The 24,905-nt window shown below is 36.0% G+C and overlaps 4 protein-coding genes across 6 annotated transcripts; 1 reads left to right on the top strand and 3 right to left on the bottom strand.

Moving 5' to 3' along the window:
- Positions 1-7,712: 7,712 nt before the first annotated feature.
- LOC126704246 (uncharacterized) lies at positions 7,713-8,333 on the bottom strand. Its single transcript, XM_050403263.1, has one exon. It carries the CDS (start codon positions 8,331-8,333, stop codon positions 7,713-7,715), a length of 621 nt encoding a protein of 206 aa, XP_050259220.1.
- Positions 8,334-8,364: 31 nt separating this feature from the next.
- On the bottom strand, positions 8,365-9,927 carry LOC126704237 (uncharacterized). The gene is made up of 2 exons (XM_050403255.1): positions 9,402-9,927; positions 8,365-9,314 (listed from the first exon to the last, which is right to left on the bottom strand). Exons 1-2 carry the CDS (start codon positions 9,925-9,927, stop codon positions 8,365-8,367), a joined length of 1,476 nt encoding a protein of 491 aa, XP_050259212.1.
- A 254-nt stretch (positions 9,928-10,181) lies between these two features.
- LOC126715339 (protein BUNDLE SHEATH DEFECTIVE 2, chloroplastic) lies at positions 10,182-16,452 on the top strand. Of its 3 annotated transcripts, none has more exons than XM_050415904.1 (3): positions 10,182-10,676; positions 10,795-10,943; positions 16,065-16,452. In XM_050415904.1, the coding sequence occupies exons 1-3, from the start codon at positions 10,551-10,553 to the stop codon at positions 16,237-16,239; spliced, it is 450 nt and encodes a 149-aa protein (XP_050271861.1). In that variant the 5' UTR covers positions 10,182-10,550; the 3' UTR covers positions 16,240-16,452. The 3 variants fall into 3 exon arrangements, with proteins under 3 accessions (XP_050271861.1, XP_050271862.1, XP_050271864.1); XM_050415905.1 differs by lacking the exon at positions 16,065-16,452 and adding an exon at positions 12,006-12,571 and having other exon boundaries at positions 10,184-10,676; XM_050415907.1 differs by lacking the exon at positions 16,065-16,452 and adding an exon at positions 11,430-11,908 and having other exon boundaries at positions 10,218-10,676.
- Positions 16,453-23,852: 7,400 nt separating this feature from the next.
- Positions 23,853-24,347, bottom strand: LOC126704230 (uncharacterized). The gene has a single exon (XM_050403248.1). The coding sequence runs from the start codon at positions 24,345-24,347 to the stop codon at positions 23,853-23,855; it is 495 nt and encodes a 164-aa protein (XP_050259205.1).
- Between the last annotated feature and the right edge of the window lie 558 nt (positions 24,348-24,905).

Genomic DNA, 24,905 nt, shown 5'->3' with positions numbered 1-24,905 from the left:
ATTATCCAAACTTACATCTAATTAAGCTTAGTGAAAAGCTCGTCCTCCAAATAAAATTAAATCAATCGATCTTGAATTGTTAATACTTAATACCCTTTATATCCATGTTTAGAACTCTCATTCCAAACAAAATAAAATTTTTAATACTCATCTCAGGGCTTAACTCATTTACATCATATAAACAGAAATTAACATAACTGTCACGTCAAAATTAGGAAAAGTCCCTTAGACCCTTCTAGATAAGGACTGTCCAATTTATGAATTCATTGTAAAAACTTTAGACGGGAGTTGTTGCTCTGGTCGCCCTTAATTCTTTATTAAAGTAGGTTTTAATTTGAACATGTATGTACGCAAGGGTTTGGATTTTTGGGGTGGTCCATATTGGCAGCTTCTCCGATTGCACTAACATTCGTGACAATATTTTCTTCCCATGTTCCTTTATTTTTTTCCCCCATTTTATAAGTTGTTTTATATTGGATGTGGGGCTATATTGTGTGATAGACAAGAACTTATGTATATATTGCTTACTTTAATTTGAGTTTTGGGGGTCAATTTATGTATATTTTTTAATTATCTTTAGAACTTAGAATATTAATTAAATAATTAAATATATTATTTCGCAATAACTAAACTAATTTTTTCAAACAATTTATAATTTATCATAATTTCAAAACAAGAAATCAATCGTGAATTTAAAAACTTTTTAATTTTGTGAGACAAGACAATAGATAATTTTCCAATTATAAATATTTTTTTTAAAAGGAAGACAAAACAATTTGTCTTCAAGGCATTCTCTACCTGATAGGGAGAAACACCCTTTGAGGAATAGAAGAGATGGCTAATGGCCCATCAATATTATGAGTCGATCGCCAAGCCTAGTCAAGTTGTGAACAAAAAAATTTGAGTTCCTTTTTACATGAACAAAATCCCAGGCTGACAAAGACTTTGAGGTGAGCTTTTGTACCTTCAATAATACTTTGGAGTTTGGATAGACGAATCTATATCACTATGGTTTTGCTTAAAAGATTTTTTTTTAATGGAAATTTTTTCCTAAAAGCTTTGATCACATTGAGGGCATCACCTTACAAAAAGAGAGTATTTTAAGCTAAGGTATTTTGTTGTGTTAATCGCAAGGAGCAAAGTTTTCAAAATCGAGATTCTACGTAGAATCGTTGAAAGTAGATAAGATCTTAGATCGTAGGATCGGATCGTGAATTGTAAGATTCTATATATTTTCATATTTAAAGCAAAAAATACATTGATAATGGTTTTATATGTTGAATAATCATGTAAATTATAAATTCATCCATAAAAATAATTAAGATTTGCATCATATGATGTAATTTGTATGTCATATATCACTAAGTCTATATTAATGAAACAAATATATTTAAATTTTGACCTAATGTATTTAAAAAGTTCAAAAAATGTTTAATTAACAATCAAATACCAAATTATTTATCAAAACATATGGAAAATATTTTTCAAGTTCTAAGTTCCAATTTTGAAATCCAAAATAAGTTTGCAAATGGATATTATCTAACTACAATATGAAATCCAAAGGCAAGATGAATATTAAGGTGAAGTGAACATTTAATTATTCCCATTCTAAGGTTCTTATAACCTCTATCCTAAATTCCTAATCATCATCATCTATTTCATCATCTATGTAGATATTATATATTTGTATACTAGAGCTACAAAAGACATCAATATACAATTTTACATTTAACTATTCAAGTTATACCACTCAGCAACAATTAAAGAGCTTGCTCAAAAAAATCAATCAATCAATATACAAATACAAGCATAACTTATAAAATTATATATAATAAAAAATATTTTAGTAATATTAGAACACAAATTAGTATATTGATCAAACAAATTTAACAACATTATAGCTTAAAATGCAGCAAAGCCAACATCAAATTCTTCATTTAGAAATGATGAAGCATTCCTTTGATTATAAGTGAATTAGAAACTAAAAAACATTTGCTTAGGTTAACATAATTTTATAAAAATAAAATAAAAAGTCATAACATCACAACATGAAAAAAAAAAAAAAACCCCCCCTTAAAACTTCATCAAAACAAAAAATTTATCCCATAAAAAAAAAAACCAAAAATTTATGTTTTTGGTAGGATCGGTAGAATCCCATACGATCCTACGATCCTATACGATCCTATATATAATCCTACCATTTTTACAATCCTAGTGCGATCCTAAACATTTTGGTGAAGTGGGATCGTAAAATCGTGCGATCCTACGATCCAAATCGCGATTTTGACAACCATGGCAAGGAGGGTTGCAATGCTGCATAGGCTTCGCTCTAAAGGAGGGAACCAGGGGACAACATATTTGAGCAGAGACCGATTTACTTGTACTCAACAACCAAGGAGGCCACACTCCAGATCTTTGTTTTCTCTTCAAATTTATTTTTATATAATAATTAAATCATATAATTTGTTAAGTTCAATAGATTAAATGTTGGCATCCCATGAAAAAAAGGTTGAGTCTTGAAAGTCACAAAATGTTGTATTTCAAGTTTTAAGACAAAGACCCAAGATCAATTAGAGGAAAGAGTAGTTTCTGGAATCTTAACACTTACTCGACACATCTTTTATCAATTGAGAATCGCACATATAGTTTTTTTATCTAATGCATTTTACATTGTGTTTGTTTTACAAGTGGATTTTTGTAACCCTAATTAGAGTGCCTATGAAAATATTCATTTATGCCCGACTTTTATAGGTTTTATAGAGGTTGAAAAACTTGTGCTATTAGAAAGAAAATCCTAACCCCACCTATTTAAGTGTGAGTTCAAAAGGGAAGAATTAATACAATGTTGCTAATTCCATATTGCAAACTAAGTTTGAAGCCTAAAGGCATCCCAGGGCTTGCTATGAAGATCGAGAAGTTGTTGCAAATGAATTCAAAATAGAAGATGTTCAAGGAGTTGGAGTTGCAAGTGTTCACATGAGTAAGTCACTATTGAAAATAGTAATTAGGGATACTGGTATGATTCAATTGAAAGAACTTTGATTGTATTAGTGAGTTTCTTCTTGAGGTTTGGGAACCCTTATCAATAAGCAAAGAGAATAAAGATATGTATATAACTTTTTTTTTTAATTTTTTATTTATTTATCAAACTTGTGTTGAAGTAACAGAAGTAGTCATTGAAACAATATTACTTTTTTTTTTTTTTTGATGAACTTCCATTTCATTAAAGACTAAACAAAAGAAAAGACAGTACAACAATCTTGCCTACAAACTTCCAAGATAAAAGGAGGCAGATTACAATTATTACAAAAGAAACCTAGTTTAAGAGCAACAGCATGTTTAGCAGCAAAATGAGTTACAGTGTTTAGAGATCTCCTAACCCAACAAAACTCACAACTAACAAAAGATAAACTCAAATAAAAAGTATTACGAATGATTGAGGAGATAGACCAGTCAGTTGGTTCTTCTTCTTTATACAGGGCTCCAAAACATATTTTTCCATCCCCTTCCACTATGATGCTACACCAATTTTTAGAGATAGCCAAGTTTAATGCCCACAAAATTGTAGCCACTTCAATTTGAGTAGGAGTGCATAATTTTAGTCCATACCTTTAACACCTCTCAATTCTCATTTCTAGCCACCACAACTATGGAGGTGAAATCCTGTGAGACAGTAGCATTTACATTCAATTTTTTTTTTTTATAGTTTTTAGGAGGGGGGATCCATGAAGTCAATTCCTCTCTCTTTTCTTTATCCAACTCTTGATCCAAAGCAGTCAAAAGTTCATTAACTCTATTTTTTGCATTGCATATGGTAGAAATGATGTTCACCTCACTTCCATAATGCCTTACTTGATTCCTAATTAAGATGCCAGATAATCTCAACAGTGACTGCCATTTGAAGTGCACTCAACTCGTCCAAGTTGAAGACCACTTTGAGGATGTCCTCATTTGATGCAATATTTAATTTGTCTATGCCCCAACTGCAACCAAACCAAATGGCCCTTGCTACTTGGCAATAAAAAAATAAATGAGCTCCTGAAACAATTTTTTTTTTTTTGGTCAAACGGATACATTAAAAAGAGAAACTAAGGCAGAACAGAATTCCCAGGGCAAACCAAATGGCCCTTGCTACTTGGCAATAAAAAAATAAATGAGCTCCTGAAACAATTTTTTTTTTTTTTGGTCAAACGGATACATTAAAAAGAGAAACTAAGGCAGAACAGAATTCCCAGGGCACTGCCTGGCAACACTAATCCCATTGAGATCAGCCATCACAAACTCACATAAATCCACAGGCGAATTTTCATACAAAACACAATTCAAATATTGGTTGGCGCCTTTCCTAGCAAGCTTATCCGCACACCTATTAGCCTCACGGTAACAGTGTTTAATCCTAACTTGAGGTATTTGTGAAATAAGGAACCTGCAGTCCTCTAACAGAGGGGCAATAACGTTATTTGAGTAGTGGGAATCAACTAACATATCCACCACAGCCTTAGCGTCTAACTCCACCTCAACCATGGCCAATCTTCGGTCGATACAAAGCATCAATCTGTCCCGAATGGCCCACAGCTCCGCCACTAAACTCGTCGCCACACCAATCTTCCTAGAAAAACCATCAACCCATTTTCCAGCCCAGTCCTGAATAACACCTCCTCCACCCGCAATTCCCGGATTTCCCAAAGACGACCCGTCAGTATTTAACTTCATCCACCCACACTCCGGTCTATCCCATTTAACCAAGTTTGTCACCTGATTCCGAATAACATTGGTTGGGCCAGCACAAAAGAAGAACTCCAAAGCATGATTGGAGATACTCTTTGCTAACCTTGGATTTAGTGGACGCCTCTTGAACACAGCTTGGTTCCTATTCTTCCAAATCAACCACACGGCAAAGGAAAAAGTTATTTTCCACGGAGGAAAATTTTGACTGTGAGTTGTATCTGATTTCCCATTGAGCACCATCCAATATTCAAAATTTGAGGAGAAGAAATCCCTGTCAAACCCCATTGCTCCCAATTTGTTCCAAACTGTCCTTACCTTCTCGCAATTCCGAAGAGCATGAATAATAGACTCAGGCTCCTTACGGCAAAGCGGACAGAGCGGGTCGATGTTTATTCCCCTGGCAGCAAGACATTTATTGACTCCAATACTGTTATGGGCACATTTCCACAGGAAGAACTGAATCTTTGGAAGAACATGAAGCTTCCAAATCCAAGCTCCATTAAATTCTGGTAACCGGTCCACCCCCACTGCCATACTGTAAGCACTTTTCATATTAAAGTCACCCCTCGGCGAGCCCTTCCACATTAATCTATCCTTACTGCTAGCAGCGAGCGCATATGGAGTAGCTTGAATCTCCATTTTATGTCTTGGGGACAAATGGGATACTATCCCAGCTCCATCCCTCTAAGGAGGCAATGTCCTTTACTTTCCACTCAGCCACCCCCATAGGCAGAGGGCCTTGAATCAACTGTCTTAGAGGTCCTTTGTGGGTCCAGTTATCAAACCAAAAACTCAAATTGCTTTCTCTGCCAATCACCCACCTAAAACCTTGCCGGAAAAATTCTGAGCCTTTTTTTATCCCTTTCCAGGTTGGAGAACAAGGAAGGCTGCTAGGATTCCTTGAATTAATTCTTCGGGACGAGCAGTATTTTGCCTTAATCACACGAGCCCAAAGGCTTTCATTTTCGGTATGAAACCTCCAATTCAATTTAGTTAGCAAAGCAATGTTTCTGCCTTTTGCACTTTGCAACCCAAGACCACCTACTTTCTTTGGATTTGTCACCTTATTCCACCCCACCCAGTGGATTTTCCTAGCTGATTCAGACGACACCTATAAAAAATTCCGGCTAACCCGATCAATACCCTCCAGAACTTTGTTAGGGAGAAGATTACATTGCATGACATAAGCGGGGATTGTTGAAGCCAAGGCTTGAATGAGAACAGTACGACCCGCAGGAGATAGCATATTAGCCATCCAACCCGCCAATTTTTGCTTAACTCTATCCAGAATGAAATTGACATCCAAAGGAGAACCCGGGTGTTTAATGGGGATCCCGAGATATTTACCTAGATTTGAGGTTGATGCAAAACCCAATACGTCGCAAAGCGACTCCCTGCTATCTCTATCCACATTTGGAGAGAAGAAAACCCGAGTCTTTGCTTCACTAATAGTTTGGCCAATTCTACTACAGAAGGTATCAAGAGCATCCCTTATGGCCACACAATTGCCAAGATCAGCTTTAGCAAACAGAACCACATCATCTGCAAACATAAGGTGGGAGAATGGTAACCCACCTTGCGAAGTTCTCACTGGATTCCAAAGCTTCTGGCTACATTTCCCCTCTATAAGATGGCCAAAATACTCCATGCATAAAATAAAGAGGTAAGGAGATAAGGGGTCCCCTTGTCTAATTCCTCTTGAAGGAAAAAAAGGATCAAGCCGGCCACCATTAAAAAGCACAGATGAAGAAACCGAACACACACAACTCATGATAAGATCAGTTAACTCTATGGGAAAATTTATCTCCATAAGCCTTTCCCGGATAAATCCATTCTAGCTTATCATAGGCTTTTTCAAGGTCAATCTTAATTGCCATGTACCCTACTGCACCCTTCTTCCTACTTATCGAGTGGATTAATTCTTGGACAATAATGGCATTATCTACCCCTTTCCTACCAGGCACAAAAGTCGATTGGAGAGGGGAGACAAGCTTCTCCAAGTGAGGTCTTAGACGAGTTACAATAATCTTTGTAATGATTTTATAAACTGTGTTACAAAGACTGATTGGCCTATAATTCCTAAGAGTTTCAGGCCCTTGAATTTTTGGAATGAGAACAATGTGAGTCTGATTTAGATACTCTGGCATTATCCTTGAGGCGAAAATTTTCTTAACTTCCCGAATTACCGAATCCCCCACTGTTGGCCAAAATAATTGGAAAAATCCCGCATGAAGCCCATCCGGGCTAGGAGCTTTATTCGCTTTCATCGACCATAACCCAGCCTTAATCTCTTCATCAGTTACCAAAGACCACAAACTATCTCTTTCCTCATCATTTAGGCTAACCTGCCCTGTATGGAGTTGACTAACCTGCCAATTAGATGAGGTGTGGGAAGAAGCATAAATATCACAAAACCCCCTACGAATAAACTCCATCACCTCCACCTCACTGTTGATCCATTCCCCCACACTGTTTTTAATAGCAGAAATCCTGTTTCTATTTCTCCTTACTAACGCAGATACATGGTAAAACGCTGTGTTACGATCCCCTTGCACCATCCAATTCACCCGAGATTTAAGAGCCCACAATTCATGCTCTTGGTTAAGAATCACTTCCAACTCTTGAATAAGCATTTTTTCAAGCTCTAGAAGGTAACTCGAAGGCCTGGTAGCAATAATCTTTTGAATCCCATTCAACCGAGCTCTAATCCGATTCTTCTTAGCAAAAATATTGCCAAATTGCTTCCTATTCCAGGCAGAGGCATTAACAACAAATTTCATAATGGCTTCATGGAGATGAGTGGGCTGACCCCATGCTTGAGCAACAATCTAGGGGAAGGAAAGATCCGAAAGCCAATACCTTTGGAACTTAAAAGGCCAGTCAAGTTGGACCTTGTTGTGAGGCATTGTTTCCAATAACACAGGGCAATGATCGGAATGGCATCTGGTGAGATGCGTAACTCTAGCTTCCAGAAAATTTAGATACTAGTCCGGATTCACAAAAAATCTGTCAATCCTTTCCTGAATGAGATCCTGAACTTCCCTGCCATTCGTCCAAGTAAACCTTGGGCCAGAAAAACCTAAATCCACCATGTTGCATTTATCCAGACAATCCTTAAATAACAGAGCCCGATTTATGCTAACCACTCTACCACCAAACTTATCCGCACCAATAAGAGTCTCATTAAAATCACCCGCAATGACCCAGGGCATATTATGAAGATCAGCTACGTTAGATAAATTATTCCACAAAATACATCTTTCAGCACTTCTAGGGCTAGCATACACAGCAGAGAACAACCAGCTAAAGTTAGATGAGCGTACCTTTACGGTGGAGTGAATTTCTTGCTCCCAGCTAGCCAGAAAGGACACCTCAACTCTATATGAATTCCATAAAAGCCACAAACCTCCAGCTTGACCGATAGTTTCAATATGAATTGCACCATCAAACGGTAACCTATCTATGATATCTCGGGCTCTATCTCCACCAATTTGGGTTTCTGTAACCACAAAAATAGCTAGATCATGTTGACGAACAAGATCATGAACATAGTCTTGAAAATTGGGCTTCAAGGGGCCCCTACAATTCCACACAATTATATTCATAACTAACAGAGGGAAAAAACAATAGATATCCTCAAAGGGAGGTAGGACCCACTCCTTTGCCTTCTTCAAAATCCATTTGCTCAGCCACACCATGGCCTGTACCCAGCCTCTCCATGACCACCACATTATTCCCACACACAACTTGTTCTCTTGAAAAAGTCTCTGTCCTTCCTGGGTTAGCTTTAAGAAGAGAAGACTCACCATCCCTTTCCTCCACCGTATCAAAAGAATCTCGAGCTTCCATGACCGCTTGAACTTTTGGCTGGTACTTCTCTTGACAAAGACAGCTTGGTTGGCCATTTGGGCTAGAGCTTGACGGTTGCCCAAGAGAATCAGCTTTGAAATTGAAAGTAGCATTCCCATTAGCACTCTGTTTATTCAAGAAGGAGCTCCTCACAGATGTAGCCGCTCCTTTGACTAAATGATTCACAGCCTCCTTATTCGTCCCAATTAAAGAAGCCCTACTCCTAGCAATACCTTTCTTACCCCTAATGGACAGGCTTAACTTGGCAACTGGGTTATAAGACTCCACATGGGACTGTCCTACGCTTTGGCTTGTGTGATTCGGCCTATTTGAAATTGACCGGACCACATTGGCCATTTGGGCCTCAAATGGGCTATGCTCCATTACCACTTTCCTCTTACCTTCCCTATGAACAACATCAGTAGGCCTAACGTTATCTACCCCTTGCGTCCTATGAGTGCTCAAATTAGTGGGGACCAAATTCTTTGTCGCCTTGTTCCCATGTCTTCTACGTGTTACCCTAATCCACGGACCATACACGTCCTTTTCACTGTCCACCATCACGGCCTTTTCACTGTCCACCAAAGACATGCCCGACGTGCTGCCTGCGTTGTCAAGGACATGCATATCATCTCCTTGGTTCGCCGGCACATCCTTCTTTTCCCCGGTCTCCCTTGCCCGTGAATCATCATTCCGAACAACATATGGGCAGTTTTCACGTCGGTGGCCAATCCTACCTTAGGCAAAACATAACTTCCGTATCCCTTCATAGCACACAGGTTGTTCCTTTCCTCCAATGAGGAGCGCTGTAGTAAGCGGTTTACCAACGTCCACTTGAATGCATAGACGAGCAAACCGTCCCCTGGATTCACTGGCTGTATGAGTATCTAGTCTTAACACCTTGCCTAACGCACTTCCAATGAGTTGAAGAGCTTCAACGTGGTAATATTCAATGGGTAGCTCATTCAACCTAACCCAAATAGCCACCGACGAGATATTTGCTTCGGCTGGTTTAAAATTTGGTTCCCATGGCCTAATGGACAAAAAGTTTTCACCTATAAACCATGGGTCATTCCTAAGCACCGCCTTGCAGTCCTCTTTGATGGAAAAACGGACTAGAAAGAACTCCTGTCCAAGGTCTACGCAATCCAACTTTCCCACTGGTTTCCAAAGAGACAATAGTCGGCCATAGAGGAACGAAAACCCAATAGCTCTATCGTAAACTTTAACAATAAGACTTTTGCTCCAAGGAGTCCGAATACGAGCTTTAAGCTCTTTCGAGAATGGAACGGCAACAAGGCCTTCTCGAAGATCAGACCTCTCAGAATCTGAATTCTCATCTGCCTCCATTAGTTCAGTGAAGTTAAAAGCTTGAACATAAGCACCGGGTATCTCTGCCACAAGCTTATCTCTGAAAGACAAAGGGTGTCTAGAAATCTCCGGTTTCAACGGAAAGGAGGTCTAGCCTTCCCTCAGATGGCCCTCGAAGTCGGCATGGGTTACGTCCTTCACTTTTTTGTTACTGCGAGCTAACTCTGCTTCTTCCTCTCTAGAGATAATAGGAGCACTCATATTTCCCACTCAAATATCCCAACACACTCTCCTCCTGAAACAATATTACTTTCACGTCAACACTCAGACACTTATATTATTATTTTTGTTATTCACCGATCACAATGGTCATTCCTCTTGTTGTAATAGAAAATTATTAGCCAGCAAACTTTCCCTCGTTCTTATATAGAGCCTTATCGCCATATCACTTTTTCGATTGACAATCTGCCACGTCAGCAGTGTCAAAGTCAAATTGTTTGTAGTAGCTCTCTAGAGAATTATAGCCGTCAAAGGCCACGCTGGAAGTGGGACGCTTACCTGGACCAAAAGGATTTGAAAGGAGATTGGGTGTCCTGCAGAATCACCTTCATGCACTCCAACTGTTTGAAAAATTGCCTCTGAAAAAATTCGCACACACAAAAATGATACCAAAGCCAATTCGCCCGTTGGCCACCGTAGCCGCTGTCATCACCGGTGGATTAATAACTCTCAACCTCGCTTCCACCGCCACAATCAAAGCGATTCGTTTCGTCAGCGAAGCGAAACGGGTAAAACTCAAAAGCCAAACCATCTCCGGCTCCCAAACTTTTTTTTTTCTTTCTCTTTTTCTCTTTTGCTAGTCTTTTTGCTTCTGAGTTTAATTTTCTTGGTGGGTTTTTTGTGCAGAGAAAGGTGGCGTTGCCTTGTGGGGTTTGCAGAGGAAAAGGGTTTTATATATGCAAACTGTGCAATGGAAATGCCACCATAGAGTGGTCGCCTATGTATGACCCTGTGGTTATCAATCCTTGCCTTTGCCCCACTTGCGAAGGAAACAGGTTGCTCTCTGATTATTATTAATATTTATTTATTTGTTGGAGCTCTATTTCAAGTGCTTGGTCTAAAATTTTTCTTTTGTGCTTTGTTTGGTTGCTGGGAAAACAATTTCCTTTCTGCTCTTTTATAAGTTGAACTGTAGGAAAAATGCATTGAACAGATTTGGGTATTTTTTTTGACTTGTTTTTAGTTGCATTTTCAACAGTTTTTGAATTAACCTAACAAAGGGTTATGGAAAGAAGTACATTATGCATGAGTTGAATTTACTGAATTTTTTTTGTTTTTGTTTTTTGTTTTTTTTTTTTTTGGAATGCTAATTTGAAGCAATTAGAAGTTTTAATCTGCCTTTTGAAACTCTTCATGATATTTGAGCATGAAACCTCAATTTATTTGATAAACCGTGTTTTGAGAAAGAGTTTACTTTTTGAGTTTCCCTATTGTGCAATACTGCAATGCTTATGTGTTGTTTCGATGGTTTCTCATGACAGGGTACAACGTTGTCTTAATTGTCTAGGGAAGGGCTACGATTGAGTTGCTTAAGAGACAGTTTTGAATCTTACAAGTGAGTTGCATTTGCTGTGTTTTAGAACTCATCTAGAGTTACTTTCAAATGCTTATATGCTCATAATTTTTTACCAAGGAACTCTACCCTCAAACATATTATTATCATTATATAATTGTTGCATAAGATGTTGACCATGATGTATGTCAAAGTGAATCAAGTAGGAAAAGTACGTAATCTAGAACATAACATGAATAGGATTTGTTCAATCAGACTTCTCCATTGGAATGTAAATTTGATTTAGAATCACGTCCATGATACACGTCATAAATTTTGTAACGTTGGAATGAACATTTATCATACTGCACTTGGTGAACAAAGTGATGTTATTTGCTGAGGGAAAATATGTAATGATGAGCTTAGGCAAGAAGTGAGTTTACTGAATAAAGTCCTAGTCTCCTAGAATGTTATTGACCCTTTATATTTGAAATTGTCACATCATTAACAGAGCAGGGTCCTGGATTTCCTGACAACTCATTGTCATTTGTGCTTGCAATGGTAGAAAAAGCAGGTTTTTTATGATCTGGGGGAGTTGTCAATTCACTCTAGAGCATATACACAGAATCTGACATTGTTGGTCTATCTGCTGCACATTCTTGCACACACAAGAGATCTACTTGAATACACTGCATAAGTTGCCTATTGAACGTGTTTCAACCAGTGCTGGATCCATTAACTACAAACCTCTTCCTTCTTTCAACAAATCCAATGCCTACAAGGGTGTTGATTGTCAACATTGTAATAGGAACTAAAGATTTAGGAGATGCAATCAGCTCTAAAGACAAAATAGTAGCAAAAAAAAGAGCCTTATTGTAGTCACTTACATATCCTGCTAGGTTTGAAGAGCGATTTAACTGGTAGAAACCACTCTTTTTCCTGCCACTTATGATCTCTAGCATCATAACTCCAAAGCTGAAACATTGGATTTTCAGAAAAAAGACCATCCATGTCATATTCAGGAGACATATAACTACTGTTTCCATCATTCACCAGAATTCTATTAATATGTAAATGGAATGCTTTATTTTCATTTAAAAGCTGCGCCGTATGGAATGCATTTATCATGTAGTATATGGGGAAAAATGCCCACACACCCCCTAAACTTTAGAGTAGTGGTCATTACACCCCTTAAACTTTTGTTTTGGTCAATTTACTTCTTCAACTTTACACATCTGCCAAATCACTACCTCCGTTAGTTTGCTGTCAAAAATTTAACAGAAAATACACGTGAGACACACGTGATGCTTAAAATACCATAATAAAAAAGATGAGAAGAAAAGAGAGATCAATGGTTAGAACACCACTGTGGCATTCCTACCGCCAGGGCTGGAAGTCTTTGTCCTGCCGTTTATGGTCCCACTGCACCGTCCAGCTGCAAATATGGATCTCCTGTTCAAGAGCCACCATTTTACTGATATTTTCATTCTAAATATTTCCCATGATGCCTTAGTTTCGAGACCCTGTTTTGCTACAATGAAGCATGGTTTACAAGGATGGAATGTTGGACTTTCAATTCTTTTACCCTTGAAGCATTCTCTGGACGAATTCTTTGGGAGCAGTAATCAACAACCCCAATAGCCAAGTCCACCATCTATATTAACAATCTTTACCAACCCAATAAAGAAAACTAATCAAAACGGTAAAACCCACATCCAATTCTAAATCCCAACAACACCGAATTCTTCAAAACCCAGAATTTTTGTTTTCAATTAAAAACTTAAAAACAAAAAACCTTCGGATGTTTGGGTTTCCAGGAAATCCCTAGGGAGCTTTAGCGGCGCAATCCCTCATATCCAGATCCATTAGAACTTTCTTAAAATTGAAAGAAACTTGTTTTAGAGATTTGAGACTTTTTTTTGGATGTGTCTAGTGTGGATCCATATTGTGGTTGAACGATGAAATGGCCATTTTGATCAACCGTATCTCCCTCACTCAAAAAACAGTTCTCTCCTTTGTTTCACGTGTGTCTCATGTGCATTTTCTGTTAGAATTTTGACAGCAAATTAACATAGGTAGTGATTTGGCAGATGTGTAAAGTTGAAGGAGTAAATTGGTCAAAATAAAAGTTTAGGGGGTCTAATGACTACTCCTCTAAAGTTCAGGGGGTCTATGGGCATTTTTCCCTAGTATATGACTCAGTTTACATATAAAAAAAAGGTCGCTTACTTACTATGTCCCAATAATTTAATTCACATATGCTCTAGATTCATTCTCCAAAGATTTTTGCTGTGCCAAAATCAGATATCCTGGGATCCATCAACAAACGTACCCTACAAGACAACCTTGTTATTTTTCAAAATGCCTATATTATTAAAGAAATGTATCAACCCTTTGAAATTTTTATTTTATTTTTTTAATACAAGATAAAAATTCTACTTTAACCTAATCTAAGTGTATATGTGTGTGAAACTCTCTCCTGGAGACTTCAACCCCGGCCCTTGCCCCCCCACACCTTACATGCACTTATATGCTATGAAGCACGGGTGTGTTTCCGGATTCAGGTGCCGGTGCCGGTGCGGGACTCGGCAATTTTTGAAAAAGTAGGGTGCAGGGTGCGGTGATTAAAAAATTATTAAAAATACTTTTATTTATATTTTCTATATATTGCTAAACATACTTTTTCATATAATTGTAAATGTATACCAATTTAAGAGTAATAGTAGATAATAACTAAAAGATGATATTCATAAATTTGAATACAACCCACAAGTTTATTTTTATTATTTTTTTAACATGTATTTCAGCCATGATTTCGGCCAATTTCGGCATATTTGGGCCGATATCAGCTGGTTTCGGTAAATTTCGGCCGGTTTCGTTTGACTTTGGCTGGAATCGGAGCCGAATCAGCGCAAATCGGCCCGTATCAGCTCAAATCAGCACATGTCAGCGTGAATCAAAAAAAAAAAAAAGGGCGAATCGGCGTATTGGAGGAGTGTCACCGTGTCGCTGCGAGTCCTGTGCGGGTGCGGCGACCCTGGAGCCGCACCTGTGCTTTCTAGCTTATATGTTACCTTATAAACAGGCCTAAAACCACCCGACCTAGTTTATTCACTTCAGAGAAGTAATCTGTGCCAATTTTTTATGCTGGAAAAGCAGAACAAATGTAAATTCATGACCCTTCCTTCCATATAACTTTAGCTTTGTTGAGCCAGAGTTCATTCATAGCTGCTGTGGTACCTAATTCATGCATAAATAGCTCCTTGCACTGGCCCATGCTGCGCCCATTACTGCTTCCTTTCTTACCTGGTTACTACAAGCAGAAATTTCTCTTTAGAATGCAGCTAAGTGTTAACTAGGATATGGTACCTTGAAAACAGAAATCTTTACGCTGTGAATAGCACAGTGAGCTAAATAGAATAAGAATTATCAAGGAAGCCACTGAACTACCAATAGTTAACCACAGTTGCCTCTTCCTTGGAGTCTCTAGAAAAGGTAAACAACATGGCTGATCATTAGTTCCAATGTTAGAGATTGATTTTGCTTTACACAAAGTTTATTCCACAATAAATTAAATGAGAATACATAAATACATAGATTATTCATTAGACATATTAACTTCACAGATTAGTATTTAGTTTTCATAGTTCTAACTACGATGTGATTTAGCATTGTGTAGGTCAAGCTGCAAGTAGAATCAGGAATGATAGAGTTCAATTAGTGGTTGAAATGATCAGGAGTAAAAATTGGTTATTGAATTCAGATTTATATACATGCTTTTATGTCAAGTAAAGTATTGATTAACTTAAATTTTTATTGTAATCTCTACCTTATCCAAAACTGTGTTGTTTCGAATGTAAAAAAATTCTGCATCCGATCCATCAAGATGATTGAGCTTTTGGCCATAAGAAAGTTCACACCCTGTCCCATCAGATTGTGCAGACGCATAAGTTTTTCAAGAACACTTGTTCCTGCATATCTCTTTGCAGTCACTGAGACTCAGAATAAGATTGTTAAAGGATTCCCATTCATCCATAGTTCCACTTGTAAGAGGGACTTTGTTGCCACTGCTGCATTTGGATGGCATTGGCACTATACAACCCTTGGACCTTTATTCTTCTTCGTCATCACAGGATGATTGAGACCACTGAGCTGAAGATCCATCAAGTCCCACTATAAACATGTCAATTTGCCCATATGGGTTCATCCCAATCCCTGAATAAAAGTAGTAATCATTCACAGATAAAGTGAAGTAGCTATCATTTTCATTCAATATGTAGCTGAACTTAAACTTATCATTATCACCTATGCTAGCTAAAAAATTTCCCATTCCAATTCCCACTGTGCCAATATAGAAACCCTCTTTGCCAAATCACAAGTTGCTTTGTGTTTGGATCAACACCAACATTAAATGCTCCTGAAGCTGGAACTCCTAGTGTTACCCATGAGGTAAGAAACAGGTTCTGACGCTGTTCTGGCGTTAAGTCAAAGAGCCCCAATTTCATGCCTGGTAAAATTGTATCAGATGGATAATCAAAGCTCTGCCACACAATCTCTTCTCCTACTCACAAAACTAAATTCCCAGAATCAAAAAGTGACTCACTTGTATTACTACTTATTGCAGGTTGTTAGAGGTCCCTTTGCCATTGGTAATAACCAGGTACCCATCACCATTGATGGATAGAACTCCAGAGCTATCCATCAACGAATTCTGTTGTTGGCCACCCAAACTATCTTCATATCTCTGTAGTTTATGTATTGAATCCCCAAGTAGCGGTTGCTGGAAGAACCAAGACTGAAGAATCATAACTGAAAGAGCTTGCTTGAAGACTTTTAGAATTCCCAGTTTCTCATTAACTTGCCTGCTCTTAATTTATATGCTGCATTTGTAAAGTCAATGCTGAACAACCAAGAGAAAACCAAGCTAGACAGGATAGGCAATATATCTTTCATGTTTTTCATTTTGGGTAGCTGCAATTAAGAAATAATTCTAATCCTCGATCTTTCAATGAGTCTAGGTTAGGTGCTGGGTGTTTTAATCCCAATATATTTAAGATGAGTTTCTCTGCCCTACATTATTTAGAATGCAAATTGCTAAAGTATAACTCATGTCAACCCCATATCTTAAATCTTAAATCTTAAATATACCATATGGGCAGGTACATTGCGATTTGCACCATCACTAGATTGTGCAGTCCAAATTGAAGTCTATGAATTCTGTAAGTGTACAGAGCCTAAACAATATATATATATATATATATATATATATGTGTGTGTGTGTGTGTGTGTGTGTGTGTACACACACACATTGTGTTATAAACACCTCGAGGTTACATGTGATGTCAAAGGAATTCTAGGACTTCATCACTTATCAAACACTTTTCCACAACTATCCTATGTGGTAGATTGTGACTGGCTGCCTATAATGTTCATATGTATCCGCTACTTTTTTTCTACCACTTACAACCTACCACATCAAAGTTTTGGCACAAAAGTGTGTGGTCCTAGATATATATATATATATATATATATATTTTTTTTTTTTTTGTGACGTCAAGAGTTTACTCAAAATATTAATTGATGTGTCTTCTGGTTAGATTCGATTGCTCTACATTCCAGTTAAATTTCAAGGAATAACAAAATAGACCATGTTCTAGTTATTCTTAATTCAAGTATAAATTTTAATGAAATTTTTTAATATATTTTACTTTTTGATAGATCGATAGATAAGATTTGAAAATTATGGCATCTATTCCATAAAGATTTCTCTTTATAAGGCCAAGACAACAATATTGGATTTGTTTTAGGTGTAGGCGAGATTTGAACCTATGTTTTATGTTCAATGAGAGAAGATTTTACTTTTTCTTTCATTTTCTTTTTGCTTTTTTTTTTTTTTAGTTGAAAAAATGAATTTTATTAATTGAGCTAACTAAAACCTATATCATGTTCTATTCTAAAAAAATTAACTGTTCATTTTTAGGATATTTTCATATTCACTCAAATTTAGCATATTTTCATTTTCACTCAAATTTCAAAACTTATTTGAAAATGTAAATGTTAAATAAATTTATTGCATTAAAATAACTAAAATTGCCATAAGAAGTAACGAATTACATTTTCCCCTGTACTAAAATAATGAATAATTAACCATATATTATCAATGAATATTGCCAGCATGATATTCAAGTCCTTGGCCCAGCATATTTGATATTCAAGTCTTTTTCAAATGCTTTATAATGCACACACTACATTAGGTACATCAACAAGTAGAAAACAATTAAGATTGAAATATACAATTTTAAGGTGATTGTCTTAGTCAGTTTTTCAAATAGTAATCATAGAGAAAATTTAAAATCGGTTAAAAATCTTGTAATTTAGTGAATTCAAATAGTAATCATAGCCTATATAAAAAAATAGTAATCATAGGAGAAAACTTAAAATCAGTTAAATTTTTTGTAATTTAGTGAATTTGTCTGTTCCCCTTTATAAGAACTAAAATAATAATAATAATAATAATACTAAAATTGTATAGTTTTTACATAACAAAGTAACAAAAATTGACAAAATATCCCTCACTGATGTAGCAGTGTAGTACTATACTCAAGGTTGTCAAAATCGAGATCCTACGTAGGATCGTTGAAGGTAGGTGGGATCGTAGATCGTAGGATCGGATCGTGAATCGTAAGATCCTACATATTTTCAGATTTAAAGCAAAAAACACATTGATAATGACTTTTTATGTTGAATAATCACGTAAATTATAAATTCATCCATAAAAAAAAAAATTTAGATTTGCATCATATGATGTAATTTGCATGTCATACATCGCTAAGTTTTTACTAACGAAACAAATATATTTAAGTCTTGACTTAATGTATCTAAAAAGTTCAATAAATATTTAATTAGCAACCAAATACCAAAATATTTATCAAAACAGGAAAATATTTTTAAGTTCTAAGTTCCAAATTTGAAATCCAAAATAAGTTAGCAAATGGAAATTAGCTAACTACAATATGAAATCCAAAAGTAAGATGAATATTAAGGTGAAGTGAACATTTAATTATTCCCATTCTAAGGTTTTTATAACCACCGTCCTAAATTCCTAATCATCATCATCCATTTCATCATCTGTGTAGACATTATATATTTGTATACTAGAGTTGTAAAAGATATCAAGATACAATTTCACACTCAACTATTCAAGTTATACCACTTAGTAACAATTAAAGAGTATGCTCAAAAAAATCAATCAATCAATATACAAATACAAGCATAACTGATAAAATTATATATAAAAAATATTTTAGTAATATTAGAACACAAATTAGTATATTGATCAAACAAATTTAATAATATTATAGCTTAAAATGCAGCAAAGTCAAGTCAAATTCTTCATTTAAAAATGATGAAACATTCTTTCATTTTGATTACAAGTGAACTAGAAACTAAAAAACATTTGCTTAGGTTGACATAATTTTATAAAATAAAAAATAAAAAGTCATACCATCACAACATAAAAAAATAAAAATCCTTAAAGTTTCATTAAAACAAAAAATTTATCCAAAAACAAAAAAAATTATGTTTTTGGTAGGATCGGTAGAATCTCATACGATCCTACGATCCTACACGATCCTACCATTTTTACGATCCTAGTGCGATTCTAATTGTTTTGGTGAGGTGGGATCGTAAAATCGTGCGATCCTACGATCCAGATCGCGATTTTGACAACCATGACTATACTAGTCTAGACACTAGATTCTACCATTCTAAAAGGAGTCGCAGACTTAATGCTCCGTTTGTTTCAGATTTCCAACCCCCCCCCCCCCCCCCCCTCGTTAAAAGTGGTTGTTCTATTTATTTCATTGGATATATGTTATTTATTTAAAAAGGAAAAAAAAGGTAGGCATGACAGATTGGGAAATAAAAAAAGTCTTAATCTCAATCTTTTTTTATTTTAAAGAATGATATTTATTATGATATTAATGTTTAGATTTACTTTCAGAATTCAAATTTCTAAATAGGTTTTTCAAATAAATGAAATTACTTCCTTCTCAAAAAAAAGAAAAAAAAAAGAAAAAAAAAAGAAGAAGATAAAATTACTTCACTTGATTTACAGATGTACAAAATTATATAAGAAGGCTAGAGTCTTTTCCAAATCCATTAATTGCTCACAAAATTTTACTATATATATATATATATATATATGTTACAGTTGGATTTGCATAAATAACTTTTTCTAAATTAAAAATAATAAAATTTGATCTTATATAGACTATATCACAAGAAATATTAAATGTTAGCAGCAATTGAATTCAGAAACTTAAATAATAATTTTACATTTCAAAATGCCAAAAAGTAGATTTTAAAGAAAAAATATTATATTTAAAATTAATAATGTGTTGGACTGTGGCCAAATAGCCCACCATGTGTGCATGGTACATCCTAGCTGTGCGCGCCAAAGACGAGGCTATTGGGTTGGGCCTCACTCGAACTCATAATCTATTTGTATCATGGGTTAGAGTTTCCTACTTTGGATTGTTCTCGGCACAGAAACTCAACGAATTTTTCTCCCTCTCTCTCCCAATCCTCAACTCTCTCCAACCTTTCAACAAAACCTTCTTCTCCTTTGTCCTCTCATATTTATAACCCAATGAGTAGTGGGGAGTCATGATTTCTCTTGTAGTTAGTGGTACAGGAGGTCCAATGTCGTTACTACTAAGTGGGTGTTTAGTTGGGAGTGGGGTGTGGTAGGAGTGGCATTGGAACTAGCTCCCCACTTCAGAGGGGATGTTCGGCAGAGGATTATTCCCAGGGTGATATTGGTGAAACTAAGACACAGTGTCCCCGGTCAATGATGCTCTGGTTCGAGGAGTACTTTGCTGGGCAATTTCTAGGTTATTGGCTATTATGAACATGCATTATAGCGGTTTGCTCGACAGGTTTTGGGTTGGGCGAAATGTCATAAGGCCTGGGCCCCTGGCCTTAGCAGGCCAAGGGTTTGGTTTTGGGCAAGTGGGTTGGGCCCGTGGGCCGTAATGTAAAGTTGGTGTCCAAGGTCCAAGGCCCAAATGAGTTCGGGGTCTCGTGCAGTACACTAGCCTGTTTTGGCCTTGTGTTGGATTGTGTGGCCAAAAATAGTCTACAATGTGTAACGGTTAAATATTATTTTATATGAAAAGTAGCATTGCATAATAATGTATTATATTACAAGTAAAATAGTTATAAATAACGAAGATTGCATATTTGGCCATAATTAGAGGTATGAGATTTGACTTTATCAAACATGCAGTTCAGATATCTCAAAGAGAGAGAGAGAGAGAGAGATATAATTGGGAGTGGGGCAATAGGTAGATAAAAGAGCATAAAATATTTTAATATTCATATCCTAATTTGCCGGAAGAAGTGAACATTGAGCATATTTAACATTCAAGTAATGATCTACCACCGCATACCCTTGGTGCGATGGTTACTTCACAAGTATAAGTGCTTGTGGGGTGTGGGGGGTAAGGGTCAGGGTTCAAGTTTCCAAGAGGGAGTTTCACACACATATACACTTAGATTAGGCTAAAATAAAATTCTATCTTGTATAAAAAAAAAAAAAAAAATTCGAGTAATGCTACATTCATATTATAATTAATAGGAACAAAATTGCACGTTAAGAATTCTAGTGGGTCTCTAAATAACCCATGTGAGCTCACTATAGAAAAATGATCACAATGATCACACAAAAATCCTTTAGGGAAATAACCCACTGAAACAATATTCACTCTTATCTCTTCCATTTATCTAGTTAAGAATTACTAATAGATATCTACGTAAGTACCCTTTTTTTTTTTTTTTCCTTTTTTGATACAACGTAAGTACGTATTTTGTTTAAAGAATTGTATTTAATATTTGCTTCAAGATATTTATTAGACATATATTTAAATATTAAAAAAGATCCCATTTAAATTTCTTGCCTTTAAGTTTCAAAATGCATAGATAGGGATGGCAATGGGGCGGGGCGGGGCCGAAGGATGGGATCTTCGCCCCCGCCCCGCATGGATTTTTCTTGTCCCATCCCCGCCCCGCCCCGCATGACGGGGAAAATTTCTTGCCCCATCCCCGCCCCTTAAGGCCCCGCAAAGACCCGCCCTACACTGTAAAACTTTATTTCTTGTTAATTTTCCCTACAACTATTACCATTTTTTCAAATAAAATGACATGTTTCAATGATAAAAATATACTTGAAATTATAAATAAATTTATTCTATCGAATCAAACTAATTTTTAGCAAATACTAAATAATATTATCTAAATATTTAACAAGATAATATCACAACAAAAATCTCATAGTATGACACAATAAAATAATCCAAACTCCTAATACATAACAAAATAAAAATTGCCTAGTTCTTCAAAAGAATCTCCACTTAAATAAAATAAGATGATGATATTTTTGTTTAAATAATAGGGTTTTAGGGTATGAAAAAATTACCTTTTAACCCTTATTAATGCAAGGCGGGGCGGGGATGGGGCGGGTGGGTCTAAAAAATGTAAACCCATCCCCGTCCCGCCCCGTGGTGCGGGTCTAAAATATTGCCCCATCCCCGCCCCACCACCTTTGCGGGTGGGGAAAACCCGCATGGGGCGAAGCGGGGAGGGGCGGGGCAAAATTGCCATCCCTATGCATAGAGTGGCCATGCAAAATGATCACATCATTCGCAAACCAATAAAATTCTACTAGGAAAAACTGATCGATAAAGATCGACCCCCATTATCACATTCACTCTTCGTAAAAGTAATATGTAAATGGGGGAACGTACGCGTTTGTTTCTGCTATATATTCTCTTACGTTTCCAAATAGAGAAGTTACTGAAGATGGTGTTTGACAATGGTCAATGGTGCTCCATTTTTTTATATGCTGAGGCGTTGAGCCTGCTTCGTCAGTGGGAATCACTTTGCTTTGCTTCTCTATATTCTTGGTTTTTGTTTTTCTATATTTTCTATCTTTTTGTCTTCATCTTTGTTTCATTTCCTGTATTTGGTGTTTTTATTTTTCCTTTGTTTTTGTTTGTGCTTTATCACTTTTTCTGTTTCTAGCTTAATTACACTTAAAAAAAAAAAAGTCTATTCCTTCGTTTCTCATATGAGTTGCAACTAGTTGTATGGAACAAAAATTAACGAAAAAAAAAAAAAAACCCTACATGTGTGGTACCCAAGTTTCCAATTAATGTTTTGTACCTTGTGGAAACAAGGTTGTTAGAAAGAAGTTGGTATGGAACGGATTTGAGTTTTAACTAAAATATCAAAATGTCTTTACAGGGTACGTTCGTGCAGTTTTTAGATTCCTATTTGCTGGAAGCAATCCACACTGTGAGGTTTTTGTTTAGAGAATGGGCTATGAGTGTCTTTGAATGTGACAGTAAAAAAGAAAAAGTTCCATATATGTTGCATATTAGTATATTACAACTAAAAACAAATACACCAATACAAACAGACAGGTGTTTATTCTAAAAAAAAAAAAAAAAACAGACAGGTTTTATATTTTAAAGGTAATTATTAACTTATTAAGTTTTTATCAGTTTACAATTTCATTGATTTTCAGGCTGCTTGTAGACTGTAGTTGGCGGTGGATGCACCTGGCTCAGACTTGCATCAAAGGAGGATTCCATCAGGGACGGCCTTGACAATGATAACAAAAAGTTAAGCGGTTATATAAGTGGTTATAAAACACATAAATCTTACTAGACAAACTCCAAAAATCCAGAATTGGGTTTAATGACAAATTTTAATACTTTAAATTAAAACAGAAAAGTTTCCAAGCATCTGTCTTGCATTTTCGATGAGGCTTAAGCTTCTAACCAATTAGTGTTTCCTAGTTAAAAACACAAAACAAAACTCAAACAATGCTTTGAAACTACTCTATCTTAGTTGCTTAGCATTATTATATTCTATTATATGTCCAATATTCTTCTAATCTGTTATCAAGAAAAAAAAAATTAAAACGAATCTTTTATGTTAGTCATACTACAAATGACAAATTTTCTAATACTCTTCTAATCTTTTATAAAGAAAAAAAATTAAATTAAAGACTTGGCATAATGATTCTTGGCATAAAGACTTGGCATTTCAACCACATTTTAAACATTAGAAAAATGGATTTCCAAGTATTTATGCAAATTTAATCCCAACGTCTAAGGGATTGGCATAATGATTCTTAAAGATTTATGATATTTCTGATATCTTCGATATCTTTGTAAATAATTAAAGAAGTATATATTTTTCTAATTGATAAGAAGTCATTGGCATGGCATAGGATTTTAGTGATATAGTATAAGCCTACTTATGATGTAATTATATATGTGTATGTATATATATTTGTGTGTATATATATATATATATATATATAGTTGATGAGAAAGTAGATTACCTATTGCGGTATAACCCATTCCTCCTCTTCCAGAGGTGGGTCATGATGATATTCTAGCACGTGATGTTGCATAGCAATAAAATTTCCTTCAAATTTACAGTCATTATAGTGGCACTCTCTTACTTGTGCATTGTAGTATTGTCTCACGTTATCAATGACTTCAACACCTCGGATATGTCCCTGGCAGATAGGACATTTGCCAACAATCCAATTACTAGACTCCGGTTTTCGCTTGTCCAAGTACTCCAGTGCCCTTAGACTATCATTCCAACGAACAAAACTATAGTAATCTTCTGCCCCAGTATTAGAGAGGAATTGTGTGACACAGTTTTTTCTTCCTTTGGTATTGGGGTAGGCACAAACGAAGGTCCTACAAGCTGGAATTGGGAATTTGTTTCCATCTTGTCTCCTCCAGCAATCCAACCTAACTGCATTGTGAGGAATTTCGGCACACAAAAAACAAGTCCTATCTCTGTCCGTAGCATCAATGTCCATGGCTGTGCAAAAGTTTTTTGGGAGGTTCTCTCAAAAGATGAAAATGTGGGTGATACCTATGGATGATATATGATCTGTTACTGCTAAATCCTAAATGCTAACCACTTTATATATAGTCCAATGCTAACTTATTTGTGCTATGTTCACGTGTTCACAATTTTGTTTTTTTGTTTTTGTTTAATGTAAAACTCATTGAAATGAAAATGATCCAATTTGCGTTGCAGCCAAGTAATTGGATTATACTCACACCCCAAGCATTTCCACATTTTCATAGTGTTTGGTACAATGGAAAATGCAAGTCAACGGAAAGCATGTTCTATGGTCTATGAAAAATAAGACTAATAAGGCAAAAACAATTTTCAAAATTACTTTTATATTTTTATAATTCAATAATTACATTAATGGGGGGGGGGGGGGGAAGAAAAACTATATGACTCTTGGCAATGTTTTTTAAAACGTTGCATAACATATCATCACAATAAATAAAGGCAAAAATACGATATTGGTTTTTGAAGTATACTAGGTGAGCACTTTTGATCTCTAAAGTTTTAAATGAAT

Source organism: Quercus robur, chromosome 2 (genome assembly GCF_932294415.1).
Source record: "Quercus robur chromosome 2, dhQueRobu3.1, whole genome shotgun sequence".
In the NCBI taxonomy this organism is placed as follows: Eukaryota; Viridiplantae; Streptophyta; class Magnoliopsida; order Fagales; family Fagaceae; genus Quercus; species Quercus robur.
The sequence above is the reverse complement of the archived record's forward strand: the minus strand, read 5'-3'. Positions and strand labels throughout refer to the sequence as shown.